Source organism: Lynx canadensis, chromosome B3 (genome assembly GCF_007474595.2).
Source record: "Lynx canadensis isolate LIC74 chromosome B3, mLynCan4.pri.v2, whole genome shotgun sequence".
Taxonomy (NCBI): Eukaryota; Metazoa; Chordata; class Mammalia; order Carnivora; family Felidae; genus Lynx; species Lynx canadensis.
Genome location: NC_044308.2, coordinates 62,530,724 through 62,545,333, shown reverse-complemented (window position 1 = coordinate 62,545,333; position 14,610 = coordinate 62,530,724). Strand labels below are relative to the sequence as shown.

Sequence of the window (14,610 nt, the reverse complement as noted above, 5' to 3'; positions counted from 1 at the left end):
GTGTCCAGTTGGCTTACCTGGTGAAATGACTCAGATCCTCATTCCTAAGCAATATGAGCCCCTAGTCACCAGGTCCTTCTCAAACCATGCTGGTAAATTTGCCCACTTATTATCAAAATTGGGCAAGTGTGTACCAAGAGATACCGTAGTGGATGACCTCAGTGCCAAACATATTCTTCCCTGACCCGCTGTAGCAGCAAATCTATCTCCTCCAAAGGACCAGGGTCAGGTCCCTCTGTGATGATGTGGCTCCTTTTTTTACCTACTGGTCTCTTGGCACAAGTTGTTTGAAGGACAGAAAGCAGTCACACTTAAAGTTTATGGGATTCTTGATTTGTCCCTTGGTAGAAGTGTTCTACCTCTGGGAACCAGATTCTCTAAACCTGGAGAGCCTGGAACTGTAGGAATAGGAACCACAAATTTCCCCAAAAGGGTCACTGGGAGTGATGATAAGTGGGTTATTCCTACTTTCACCCCTTGTTTTCTAGACCTCTGTATCATAGCCATTGGGAAATAGCACCATATATATGTCTGAATAGGGTGCATGCTTCCTTCTGGAGGATGGTGTCCCACCATCTTTAAAATGGGCCTTCAGCTACACCTTCGAAAGGCTGCTCTTTTACTCTATCAGCTCTACTCGCCAGTGGGTGGCAAAGTATGTGGTAGGTTCAGAAGATTCCACGATCCTATGTCCACTCTTTTGCCACAAAGTGGGACTCTTGGTCTGATACAATGTTATGTGAGATTCCACGTCAGTAAATCAAATATCTTTAAGTCCTCAGGGAGTGGTGCTGGTTGAGGCCTCTAACAGGAAAGAGAAATCCATGTTCAGAATATGCTGATTCAAGTAAAGGTTAATCACCAACCTTTCCAGAGAAGGATAGTCAACTTGTTACCGAGCTGTTGGTTGGCCATCAGTTGCTGGCAGGTTGAACATTTGGCAGCAACAATTACTAGATCAGCCTTGGTGAGTGGGAGCCAACTTTGTTGGGTCCACCACTACAACCATAGACAATATGCCATCTATGCCAACATGGCCACTTTATCCATGTGCTCATTGCACCAACCTGAGTGGTTGATGACAGAGGCTAGCAAACGTTAACTAGCCAAGTCATTCTATCCATTTGGTTATTCAGCATCTCCTCTGTGGCAGATGCTCTCAGATGGGCATTAACATGCAATATATAGATCTTCACACTTTGTGCTCACTTTCATAGATACACCAACATGCCTCTCCCCAAGACATTGTTTCCAATCTCCCAGTGTTGCTCTTTCTAGGCCTCTAACCAACTAACCGAGCCCATTTGCTACAGCCCATGATCCTATGCAAAATTTTACGTAGGGCCACTCTTCCGGGGAGCCGTGAGGATCCAGGTCCCCAGATATCAATATAATTCGGACACCGCATGACCTTAAAATGTTTGGCCATTTCACTTTCCCCATTGTACAGTTACCCTAGTAAATGTCCATGGGTCCCTTTGGGGAAGGACTAGTGAAATCCTTGCTCTACTGCCATAGTATTACAAAGGCCTTCCCCCTAGAGACTTAACCTCTCCTTCAGTCAACAGGTTCTAGATCTGAAAATTGAATCAGGTCTGGAAACTGGACGAGGTATTGTGACTTTTTATTAGAGCAACTGCCATCAATCTCCTGGCCTTTAACTCTTGATTTCTTTTCATTGTACAGCTCAACAATTTTGTTTTTTTTTTAATTTTTTTTTCAACGTTTATTTATTTTTGGGACAGAGAGAGACAGAGCATGAACGGGGGAGGGGCAGAGAGAGAGGGAGACACAGAATCGGAAACAGGCTCCAGGCTCCGAGCCATCAGCCCAGAGCCCAACGCGGGCTCGAACTCCCGGACCGCGAGATCGTGACCTGGCTGAAGTCGGACGCTTAACCGACTGCGCCACCCAGGCACCCCCAGCTCAGCAATTTTGTATGTGGTCTACAGATCCTTGGAGGTCCTTGAAACCATTTCAGAGACTTCACAAGGTCAAAATATTTGCATTATAATACTAAGATGTTATTTGCCTTTTTCACTGTCTAGACATTTGCACTGATGGTGTAAAAGCAATGGTAAATAAGTCTTCTGGCACCTTAATAGACCAAGGCAGTGGAAGCAAACTATTCTTGAAACAGTTTGTTCTTTTTTGTTATGAAAGACAGAAAGAGAGAAGAAGAAACGAAGGAGACAAAGAGGATGGAAGGAGGGGAAAAAGGAAGGAAAAAAGAATCAGTTTCACTTAAGAATGTCCTTAATGAAAAAAAAGACTATCCTATAGAAGAAGAGAGAGAGAGAGAGAGAAAAGAATGTCCTTAACGAAGCAATAAAAATTGCTGAAATTTTTTAAATCATGACCCTTAAATACATGTCTTTTAAATATTCTCTGTCTTTGGGCCACCGTCTGGCTCAGTCAGTGGAGCATGCAACTCTAGATCTTTAGGTTGTGGGTTCCAGCCCTGCGTTGGGTATAGAGATCACTTTAAAAATAGGGATGCCTGAGTGGCTCAGTAGTTAAGGATCTAACTTCAGCTCAGGTCATAGTCTCACAGTTTGTGAGTTTGAGCCCTGCATTGGGCTCTGTGCTGACAGCTCAGAGCCTGGAGCCTGCTTCAGATTCTGTGTCTCCGTCTCTCTCTGCCCCTCCCCAGCTCACACTCTGTCTCTCTCTTTCTCTCTCTCAAAAGTAAACATTAAAAAATTTTTTAATAATTTAAAAATAAAAATAAATTGTCTGTGATTAAATGTAAAGTACTGTACTGCACACAGAAGTAACGGGTCTCGGGGCACCTGGGTGGCTCCGTCGGTTAAGCGTCCGACTTCAGCTCAGGTCGCGATCTCGCGGTCAGTGAGTTGGAGCCCCGCGTCGGGCTCTGTGCTGACCGCTCAGAGCCTGGAGCCTGTTTCAGATTCTGTGTCTCCCTCTCTCTCTCTGCCCCTCCCTTGTTCATGCTCTGTCTCTCTCTGTCTCAAAAATAAATAAACGTTAAAAAAATTAAAAAAAAAAAAAAAAAGAAGTAACGGGTCTCTTGGGCACCTGAGTGGTTCAGTCCGTTAAAGTCCGACTCAGGTAGTGATCTGCTTTGTGAGATCAAGCCCCTGTGTCAGACTCTGAGCTGATAGCACACAGCCTGCTTGGGATTCTTTCTCTCCTTCTCTCTCTGCTCCTCCCCTTCTCTCTCTGCTGCTTCCCCTCTTGCACTCTCTCCCTCTTTCAAAATAAATAAACATTAAAAAAGAGAAAAAAGAAAAGAAGTAATGTGTCTCTCTTATGAACCACAGTGCAACTGAGTCACCAGCTGAACTAACCCATTTTCTTCATGGAACACCCATTTTCACTTGAAAGAATGACTGACAGATAAACTCTGATTATTTAGACTTTGTTATTTGGCAGATGTTTTCTCAAATCCAAACCAAGTAAGCCTGTCACTTTGAGGAAAACAACCAACAGTACTTACTAATGATAAATTTGAGGTTTTCAGCAAAAATTAGAATTTTAGAAAATTTGTACACACTATCATGAGTTGATAGATTCCAACGCTTAAACTTTTTCTGATATTAACAAATATAATTTTTACTATTGTATAATGAATTGTATCAATGCTTGAAAGATCTATACAATCCAATGAAGCAATATTTTCCAAATGACTGAAGCGGGATGTTATAAAACCATGCATGGGAAACAGAGCCATTCATACTGCAGGGTAGATTAATAGACTTTAATATGATCGAGTACAAAAAATTCATTGATATAGTTTCATATTCTAAATTACAACTACCATTTAAGAAAATACTACTTGTTGAGTTTTGGTGTAGTCTCAAATTATGTGAAAAGGCTATTAAAATGCTTCTCTCTTTCCTAACTACATATCTGGGTCAGGCCAGATTTTCTTCATGTATTTTAACCAAAACAACATATTGCCAGTAGAAGCAGATATGAGAATCCAGCTGTCCTCTATAAAGCCACACTTAAGAAATGTACAAAATATTTAAAAAGCCACTCTTTCACTAACTTTTTCTCTCATACAATGTAGTTATTTTTCATATAAATATACTATTGATGTTAACATATAATGGGCTAATTATTTTTTTAATGTTTATTTTTGAGAAACAGAGAGTAGGGAGGGCAAAGAGAAAGAGCGACAGAGGATCTAAAGCGGGCTCTGTGCTGACAGCAGAGAGCCCGTTTCGGGGAACTCACCCGTGAGATCATGACCTGAGCTGAAGTCGTATGCTTAGCTTAACCCACTGAGCCACCCAGGCACCCCTGGGCTACTTCTTTTTTTAATGAGTTGATAAATACTTGATGAATTTCTCAGTCTTATTTCTAATACGGCAAATGTCAATAGATGCAGCCCGCATAAACAAAGCTCTTTGGAGATGCCAGTTTTCAAGACTGTAACGTGATATTTTGTCCAAACACTTGAGAACCACTGGTACAGGTACCATTACGGGCTGCCCACCTAGCTTGGCCCAGGGATGCTATGTTCTATTCATCAGCTGCCTAGGTCCACTGTCGGACCCCCACTGCCACTCCTCTTTGCTGCTCACCTCAGTAGTTGTGCCAACCCTGGCTTCTATTGCGTGGTCCTATCGTTCCCATCGCTATCAAAGAGCCAATTCTGTAACGGCCTCATTGCTGTCAGCCCTGGCCTACAGAGGACAGCCACACAGCTTCTCCAGTGCATTCCTCTTTGTTTTGATAGCCAGAGTATCCCCTGGGCCTTCCTGTGGAACTGAAGCAGGTTTCTGGCCTTCCATAGAATACCAACTACAGCAGGCTCACTTCTTTGAGCTTTTTGAACGCCGCCTCCATCTTCTGCTATGGCAGTTCTGGCAATTTCTTTTCCCTTAGCCAGACATTGTCTTTGTCCTATCTCCCAGGATCCATGTCAGGGTCTTAAATCCTATTTTACCCGAGAGTGCTCCCGTATCAATAAACTGTCTTTTTTTTTTTTTTTTAACTTAGCATTCAGACTTGGATTCCCACGGATCCAGCCTGTACATCCTCCTGGCTCATGCCAGTACAAGTTGGCTACTTTTGTAGCTCCTTTGCAGGTGTAGCCCTCTTCCTTTCCTATCAGGCTCCTGAACATCCCTGGCTGGGTTGTGTTGCAGCTTTGCCCTTATGTGGTTGGTCTTGGAGGCCAAGAGAGAGAGGCAGTTTCCTTTGGCACCTGAGAGCAATTCCCAGAGACAGTGGAAGCTGGTGAGCCATCAGTAGCCAACACTCCTGGCAGCTGGAAGAATGAGTGCCTCGGCCCCCATCGAGGTTACCCTCACTACAGAGACAAATTTTAAGCTCTGCCTATGAGGCAGAGTAGTGCAGGGATGAGAACCTAAGACCTTAGAGTAAGAAAGCTCAGGTTTGAATTCCATCTAGCTATGTGACCTTGGGCAAGTTACTTAAACTTTTTTGAGGCTGTTTCTTCATCTCCAACGCGGAGATAAATAGTAACATACCTGATAGGTTGTATGAGACAAATGAGATGGGAACCGAAGTGCTTAATATGGTGCCAGCACATACTAAAGCCATGGATGTTGCTACTGTTATAACCGATCAGACCTTTCCAAAGCTGAAAAGGCTGCCTTATGGAACAGACAATAGGTACAACCATCATGGAGAGTCTTTTAGCTGTTGCTGGAGAGGGCTCCATAGAGATGTTGTGGAGGATTCTCTAGGGTCCATGGGAGTATTCACAAAAGATGACCTTGGGGCCCATTCTGTCTCCAAGCTGCCTTGATTCTCTGATTCTCTGACTGCTTACCCTTGGTCGGGAGAGGCACTTAGAGAAGCATATTCACTTTCAGGCCACTAGGGGGCCATTTGGTTGCCTGCAACAGGAATACCTAATGGTTTCTTAATGACTCAGGCACCAGGGAGATCAGGCTCAATTATATCTGAAAGCATTTGAGTTCCTAGGGTAAAAGACACTATGTAAATCCGGATAATAAATAGGACTTATTGATGACAGTTTAAAGAATCTGGCACTGTTTCGTTTGGAGAAGAATAGGGTGAGAGGAACTGAATGAGGGCTTTGAGTATATGTATTCCTTAGCAGAGAAAAGAGTGACTGGCTATTTTCCTAGCCCACTGGGAACGAAGCAAGAAGAAAGTTTACTTTGCAACACAAGAAATGCAGAGTGCATCCAAGAAAGAGGATGGAAGGGGCTTTGGGTTGGCCTTACCTGAATCTTTCCAAATAATCACCTTAGTACAGTTCATCTGATCAGTTTCTGCCACAAAGACCAGAAAGCAGGGAAGAGAGGACAACATCCAGAGACAATTCAGAGATTTTTAACTTAACAGGTTACCCCTGCAAGGGGCGGGGGGTGCCTCTGGCCAACCTGGAAGCAGTATAGGGAAGGAGCAGTTGTCTTTTCCCCATCAGCCCACAAAAGGCAATAAACATTCCAATAGTTGATGTCCTTAAAATTTCCCAGAAAGTACAAAGGCAGGCTATTCCTGGAGATAGCATCCAGTTGACCACTGCTAGTGACAGACTCACACCTGACCTCAGGAATGAGAGAGAGAGAGGCTGGGTTATAGGCCTGTGGTTTAAGCAGCTGATCAACACACTTAGTTCTGGTAGCCACTTGACTTCTGTACAGCTGAGGTAGCAGGCACCGGTGCTAGGGAGGAGCTTCCTTATAAAGAGGCAGGTGTTGGGGCGCCTGGGTGGCGCAGTCGGTTAAGCGTCCGACTTCAGCCAGGTCACGATCTCGCGGTCCGTGAGTTCGAGCCCCGCGTCGGGCTCTGGGGCTGATGGCTCAGAGCCTGGAGCCTGTTTCCGATTCTGTGTCTCCCTCTCTCTCTGCCCCTCCCCCGTTCATGCTCTGTCTCTCTCTGTCCCAAAAATAAATAAACATTGAAAAAAAAAAAAAAAAAAAGAGGCAGGTGTTGGGAAGGCAAAGGTAGGTCCTGTTGGGGAGGAGGGAAAATGGGTAGGGCAAAGAGGGTCCTGCCCCACAGAGTCAGAAGCCAGGAGTCAGGTTCACACATGCTGGGGAGGGGGGGAGGTCACCCACAGGACCCCCGCCACCACCACAGTCCTTCTGCCCACTCACCAGCACACAGGCACAGTCTCACATACCCATTAAGACACCCAAGCAGTCCGCTCACCCAGCTCTGGGAACACAGGAAGTAGAATTCAAGGAGGAGGGAACCAGAAATTCTGAAATCCTTACCCAGAGTGGGGAAACAGAAGGCAAGAGAGGAAGACAGAAGGACGGGGAAGGCACAGGGGAAAGTGGCTACTGAGAGTCGAAGCTTGGCTAGGGGACATTGGCACCGACCAGACCGTAGGGAGGACAAAACCTCACAAGAGAACGGGCACGTTGCGGGGGCGGGGGGGGGCGGTGGGGGACCAGGGGACAACAGCCCAGACTCTGAGGCCCAGAGGGGACCAGAGAGGAGTAAAACTCTGAGAGCCACACTCCACGGGTTCAGTGCAGCCTCTTGAATCCAAATCAAGCCCAAAGCTGGGAATCGGGCACCCCCAAAAGCGGGATCTGAAACCTGTTGCAAACTTCAGGACTAAGGCGAGTCTGGAGAGCCCCGCTCAGCACGTGGCTCCCAGAAACTTCGAAAGGTCTCGCAGCCTGACTCCGGGCTCTAAGAGAATAAGAGAGGAAATCGGAAGATTTCAGCACCGCTCCAAAGCCCAGCCCCGGCCGGGGTGGGGAGGAAGGGGCGCGACCAGCTGCGACCACAGTGAGTGTTCGGGGACGCTTAGCTGCCTGTGCAGGACGTGGGCCAGGTTCGCTAGGAGTGAAAGGGTTCAGGAAACCCGCCCGGAGGGCACGTGGAGCGGGACGCCGGCCGAGAGCATGAGCATGAGAGTGGTATCACCCCGACTTTGGGGGGTATACTGAGGCCTGGGGGCCGCAGCCGTTATTGCTGTTCCACCTGTCACTTCGGACAGTGGGGAGCGAAGGACAGAGGCGCCAGAGTTGACAGCTCCGTGCTCTGACCACCCTCCCCGCCCCCTTTCCAGTTCCGCTCCCCGCCCCAAACGGCGCCGTTCCCCTTTTAAAGAAGCGCCCGGGGCTCCCATCTTTCTCCGCGCCAGTTCGCGCGGGGCTGCAGCGACGTTGCCCTTTTAAGAACCAGCCTCCTTTAACTCTCTCCTAACGGGGCGTCCCGGAGGGGCTTGCGGCGCCCAACACAAGCCCGCCTCCCCTCGCGGGCACTTCCGGACCCCGGCGTCGCCCTTTTAAGAGGCAGCCCCCAGCAGCGCTCCCCCCGCCCCTGTTGCCGGCGCGCGAGGTGGGGGAGCCGGGCTGGAGCGGAGCGCGCCGTCCGCGCGGCCACTGGAGACCGGGCGGCCGGCGGCCGAGCAGGCGGCGGCGGCGGATGGGGACGCGGAGCCGGGCGGCCTGTGGCGGCTGTGGCTGTGGCGGCGGCAGGGAAGCAGCTGACGGGCCGGCGGCGGCGGCGGCGCTGGCGGCAGTGACTGGTCCAGGCCCCGGCGGGCGGCTGCAGCGACGCGGTGGAGGGCTGCGGGCGAGCGGCGTGAGGAGCGGCGGAGGAGCGCGGAGCTGCCGAGATCCGGGGCGCCGGGCCGCCCCTTGTCCAGTCCTCGCAGGCCGCCAGGCCCCCTCCAGCCGGGGCCGTGGAGCACCGGGGCAAAGGCCGGGGCCCCCCCATGAAGGAGCGCGACGCGGCCCCGGCCGAGCGGGGCAAGCCGGCCACCTACACCGGGGACAGAAGGCGAAGATGGCGGCCAAGACCAACAAGAAGTGGGTCCGGCTCGCCACCGTGTTTGCCTACGTGCTCTCCGTGTCGCTTGGCCGCCATCGTGCTCGCCGCTACTACAGCCTCATCTGGCAGCCGGTGGGCGCCGGGACCTCGGGGGGAGCCGCCGGCCCGCCCCCCGGCGGCTCCAACGCCACCGGCCCGTCCGGGACTTCGGGGGCGGCGGCCTGGGCCCAATGCCACATGGTCGTCCCGCCGCGAGGCACCGCGCGACGTCGCCCCCCGCTGCAGGCGGCGCGGCCCATGCCTCCGGAGCCCTCTGCAGACCAGTCCCCCCGGCCGGGCCGCTGAGCGGCCGCGGGGACCGGAGGAGGACGAGGAGGAAGCGGCGGCGGCGCCGGGAGTCGTTGAGCCCCTCCGCGCCAGGGCGGCCGGGAACCATTCTCCCCTCCCCACGCCCGGAGGCAGGACTTTGCAGCAGGACGGGGCGGGGACCCGCGGGGAGTGACCCCCACGGGAGTGAACGCCCTCTCTCCCCGCAAAGATCGCCACCTCGCCCGGGGAGCCAGGGGCCTGCATCCCGATCTCAAGCCAAGGGACCACGATTCGCCGGGGGGCTCGGGGTTTGGTCTTCCCAGGACCGTGCTGCGCCAGGGCTCTGAGCCATAAAGGGAATGGGGGGAGGGGTGGGGAGATCCCAGCTCCGAACCCTTTTTCGCCGCTAGCTCTTGTGTATCCTACGTGCAGGAGTGACTCGGGCTTTCCCCCAAGACTCAGGGGAAGGAGGGAGCTGTAGGGGCTCTTGTTTAATAAGCTGAAGCTCTCACAAGGAGGAGGGCACCAAAAGTAGTGGAGCTCAGGTACGTCAACCTAGTTGCAGTGGCCACAGATGCATTTAATTTATAGATCCCTGTATATAGTTGTTGACATATGCACTAGAAGCTATAATTACACAGAACTATATGTATCCTCCCACAACCCTGGTTAGCTTCCGACCGATGGGGTCACGCAAGGGCTATTTGCTGGCCCCCCAAAGTGCAGCTAACCAGAAGGGCACAAACACTGTTTTTTTTCATCATCCACTCTCTCCTCTTTACCCCCTCCTATTTCAGAAAGATAGGTTTATGGCCCAAAAGAGTATAATCATTCTTAGACTTGAGAGGACAGGGGGAAACCTAGAAGAAGTAGAAGCAGTTTAGGGAGGGTGGAGAACGAACTAATCCCCTCCTCTTCCCACCCTAGTGCCCCCACGGAAGAGGCTTCCTGTTGCGGCCCTAAGTATCTGGATATGGGCCAGGGAAGAAGAAGGGAAAGAGCAATGCCTCTGTGCTTCAATCCTTGGCCTTCTCCTCACAGAGTTCTTTTAGGAAGAGCAAGCTTTTGTAAGTAGAGTGGCTCACAAGTGTTTTTATTTTATTTTCTGCGCCTCAAGATCTTGTCTTGTTCCAGTAATCACCCTTGCCTTCTTCCCTCTTGTGAGGCCTGTGACAATGTAGCCCTGCAATTAGGGCCAAATTTGTTGTGAAACCAGAGCGTTGAGCACGTTGTCTGGTTTTGACTTGTATTATAGAACCAGAAAGGCTAAAAAGTGAGCTTCAAACTCAGGATTGTGCTTTGATAGCCGGTTAATAGACCAGCCGTGGGAAGATTACATTGGCTTGTCTTACGTCTCCTGATAAACCTACTTATTTGCAGCCTATACTTTGAGATGAAAAACACCAAGAGAAATGACTCTGTATAGTTCTGGGACAGCAAGAATTCTACATACTCAATTTGGATTCCATTTCCTTCTGCCACTTGCTTTTAGGCAATTGAGTGTGGGTAGTGACAAGATATCAAACCCCTTAGTGTTTCCTTTTTGGGAAATGAGGCACCTTTTTAAAAACAAAAACAAAAACTTATCCACCTGAGTCCTGAAACAGTTGGTCTCTCCAGTTTTTTGGCCTCCACTCTAGTTAGCTCTGATCCAAGTTTACAGGACAACAAGCCTTGCTTTAAGCCATGTTCTGTTGTGGGCAAGATAACAGCAGCTGAGCTGTCATAGCCTGGGAGCAGGCTGGTCGCACCCCCAAGGTGTCTTGGGCTGGAGGAGATTTCTGAGCAGCTGATGGACTTGGTCATTAGGAAGCCTTTGAGGCCTTTTTAAATTTTCGGTGGGGGGTCTGGGGGTGGGGAAGACACATAAAATGCCACTTATAACTTCAATAATAGCCTGTAATTATATTTATTGTGTGAATTTTTAGTCCTATATTTTAATAATTTGTAAATTGATCTCTTATTCCAAGAATCCTTTGAACTTGCCGGAGAACATCTGGAATCCAGTCCCCTGTCCCTCATCCCTGCATTCTGGACTGTTTAATCCACTTTGGGATGGATCAAAGAGTCTAGAGAGACCACTCATAGGTCCAGCTGCTGGCCTCCAGACTCTAAAGACTTCACTGGAATTGGGACATTAGCTCCAGCTCTAGCTGTGAACATGACCAGAGACATTATTTATAATTCAGCCATTTAAGATATACCTGTACTCAAAAAGTCCTGTATATTTTTTAAAAGTTTTATTTTCAGGTGAACAAAAATACATTCTAAGAACTCTACATAAGCCTGTGTAAGTTGACCATTTCTCTTTCGTACTCCTTGGGGAAGGAGTAGAGTTTGGAAGAAGACATGGTCTGAGATGTGGTGGACAGACGTTGATGAATAGGTGTCAGAGGAAAAAGCAATTGCCCTACTGTACTTGTGTGCCTGATGGCTTCACTGAATTGATTAAGCGTTGGCAGGGATGCATCTTAGTCGGGAAGCAGTCATGGGGTCAGGTGAACAGTGATACCTAGCTCAGCCACCTTTTACCAACCTTAAAAAGGTTTCAAAACAGTTCTGCTTTTAAGAGATTCTGAGCAGATACCTAGCTGAGGATGCTCAAGGACCAGTAAGCCAACATATTGAGAATTATGACAAACACTGAGCTGGCTGAGAGCTGCGGTTGAGGATAGGCCACCCGACAGCACCACTGTTCTCACCTTTAAGCCACTGGCCCCTAGATAGTTCGAAAGTGCCAACACTGGGAAGAGGTGCTGACACACCTGCAGTGGTGGCCAGAGCTTTGTCCACAGTGGAGCAGGTGAGAGAGCCAAAGGCCTCAGAGAAGGTGTAGGCTGCTTCAAAGGTGAGGCTTTTTCACGCCCTAAGCAAACAATAAAAGACAGGTGGGTGAAAAGCAAAATAAAAGGGATTAGCAATGCTGCAAAATACACGGCACACAGTTGAACTCAGCTCATTATTAGACAATGCTGCCCAGTACAAAGAGGAGTGAGAAGCCGTGTTGGTGGGGCCCCCTGAGGCCTGCACTTCTCCAGAGCTGTTGGGGGTAGCTTCTGTGCTTTTACATCACCTTGTAGTCTGCAGGGGAGCATGGAAAAAGTCCGCCCTTCTTTTATTTCCCTCTTCAGCCTACACAATGGCTTTTTGTGAGAGGGCTTGGTAAGGCAGAGCAGAAGGGAAGTGAAAGAGTTTCCAAGGTTCTTCTAGTTGCCCCCCCACCTTTGTGTAGACGGTGACATGTGGCTTTTGCAGTTGCACACAGCTTCACGCATTGGGCACATCAGCGGTGTGTGCGGCAAGAGCCTGCTGGCTGATGAGAAGGGCACTGTTCGGCCAGAACAGGGCTGGGTTGGCAGGAGCAGTGGCCGAACAGCTTTATTTTCATAGGTTAGAAATCAGCTGCAGAAGTGCCCGTCAGGAAGGAGAGGTCTGTGCAAAGGGGGGTTACTCTCCTTTAACTGCTTCCACCATTAGGGTCATTTCTAGGTGTCTACTTCTATTAGAAGTTACTGTGCACATTTATGCCCTGGCAGCCTGAGTTTGAAGGAGGAGATAATCCTCTTTTGAAAGTGAAGTTTGGAGGGCGAAGGATCAGGAGTTTGCTAAGCTGTTCAGACTGAGTTTGTGTTGGAATCGTTTCTTTCCCCCATGATGCTGAGGTGCAGGGAAATGTGTCTCTGAAGTTTTAATCCTAAGAAAGACTTTTCTGCCTAACAGCTCTAGATTTCTGCACAGTATGAGAGCGCAGCTTCGGAAGCTCTTCTGTCTACCTTGTTTTCCAGTTTTCACTAGGGAATTCTAAGATGCTGTGTTCTTCAGTTGAGTATTTACATCCTGTTTTGAAAGGCTGGGTGGAGAGCATCTACTTGTTTCTACATGTTTCTTTAAGGGGAACCAAAAGGTCAGGTCCTGAGCTTTAGGGCTACCACAACTATTTAAAAGGGGTAATAATTGTCCTCCCCTTCCTGTCTGCAGAGAATGGAGGTATTTCTGGAATTGCAATGCAATAACAAAAGGGCCACAGCTGTATACTTTTTCCCTTTTTTTTTTTTTTTTTTTTTTTTTGTCTCTCAATGGAGGCAGGACCACAATAGCTTTGCTCATTTCACCGGACCAGCGCTAAGCCCGGTGCCTGGCACATAGTAGGAAGTGCCTAGAGTTGTTGATCATCTGGTGATCACTGCGTTAGATAGAATTGGCCCTGGTATCAGTGTGGTGTCACTGTCGTAATCCACTTGGATACCCACATCCACAGCCCATAATCTGGTTCGAGGGAGTAGAAGGCTAAAGAGAAGCCCTGCAAATCACAGCTGTACCAGCCATTCTGGCCACAGTTTCTTTATGTCCAAGTTAAAGGAGATGGGCTCAGCCTGCCTGTTCTTTCCAGGCACAAGACATACACAGCTATAGTCCATGTAGTAGTCAACAGACACAACATAGACTATGTGGCCCATTCGTTGCCCCCTCTGTCCGACCCTACGGCCTAATGTTGAGCTATAAAAATACCTGCTTTATTGACAGTTTTGGGTCACATCTGTTTAATTGCTGACATAGCTTGTGGGTTTCTGCTGCCAGAAAACCTGTGTTATACTCTTTGTTCCCTCCAGTAGCTAGTTTAAAAAATAAAAAAACAAGGACTTTTTTTTTTTTTTTCACCACATGCCCAGGCTCTCCCAGGCTCTCCATCCTAAGTGTACAAACAGCCATGACTCCCAAAGTCATGCACTGTGTACATGAGCCACCTGGTCAGTGGGGAGCACCTGGGCCAAACCAGTTCCATATAAACATTCTATAAACATTGGCCAAGATACTACTGAGGGACCAGAAAATTCCCACCGAATTCTTGTCCTCAAGAAATTTACAGACATGCCAATAAGAATCTACTCTTGTCACTGCCCTGTTTTCTTAACTTCAATAATCTGCTTTTAAAATAGTTTATCAGTTAACCAGCAGTATGATTTTAACTCCCCGTAGAATATTTTCCACAAATCACTACCATTAATTCAAGAACTATTTATTTAGTGCCTGCAGTGTGCCAAGCGAGCCTCAAAAGTCCCCAAGCCAACGTGTCCGGAGAGGCAATTATGTTGATTACCAAGAAATTCCTTTTAAATATACCTCTCTCAAAAATAAATAAACAAGCAAACAAACCTCTCTCTGCTAACCTCAGTGTTTAGAGTCATGAGTTGAGGTCTCTGCCCAGCTTATGACCTAGAGGCCACCTGCCCCCCCCCCCCCCCAGCTCTCTACTGGTAGTTGGGGCAGTATTGTGTCATGGCAGTCGGCCTCTGTGCATGGGCAGCTCACAGCATCATGAGGACCTGGTGAGGGGAGGCAGTGGTGTTCTTGGAAGGGACCCTGAACTGGAAAATAGGAACCTCACGGACTCCGTAATAGCACTGGTTAGGGCCTTGACCCTGCTTTTTCCTCCTAACCAAATGGGAATTCATGAGAGCACTGGAGGTAACAGATGTGAGAGCGCTTGGAGATGTTGGGAATAAAAGTGCAGCGTAGACATAGGAGGTAATATATTTCTAGGGAGTGTCTGTCCCTTTGGGCATAAGTGATGCCTGGAAGAAATGCAAAGGGGCA

The 14,610-nt window shown here is 48.8% G+C and overlaps 1 protein-coding gene across 1 annotated transcript; it reads left to right on the top strand.

The window, feature by feature from the left end:
- Positions 1–8,042: 8,042 nt before the first annotated feature.
- INAFM2 (InaF motif containing 2) lies at positions 8,043–11,299 on the top strand. The gene is given in 6 exon segments (XM_030318505.1): positions 8,043–8,708; positions 8,711–8,927; positions 8,929–8,977; positions 8,980–9,027; positions 9,029–10,082; positions 10,986–11,299. Coding segments are annotated over 5 exon segments (552 nt in total). The 5' UTR covers positions 8,043–8,650; the 3' UTR covers positions 9,209–10,082; positions 10,986–11,299.
- Positions 11,300–14,610: the final 3,311 nt, after the last annotated feature.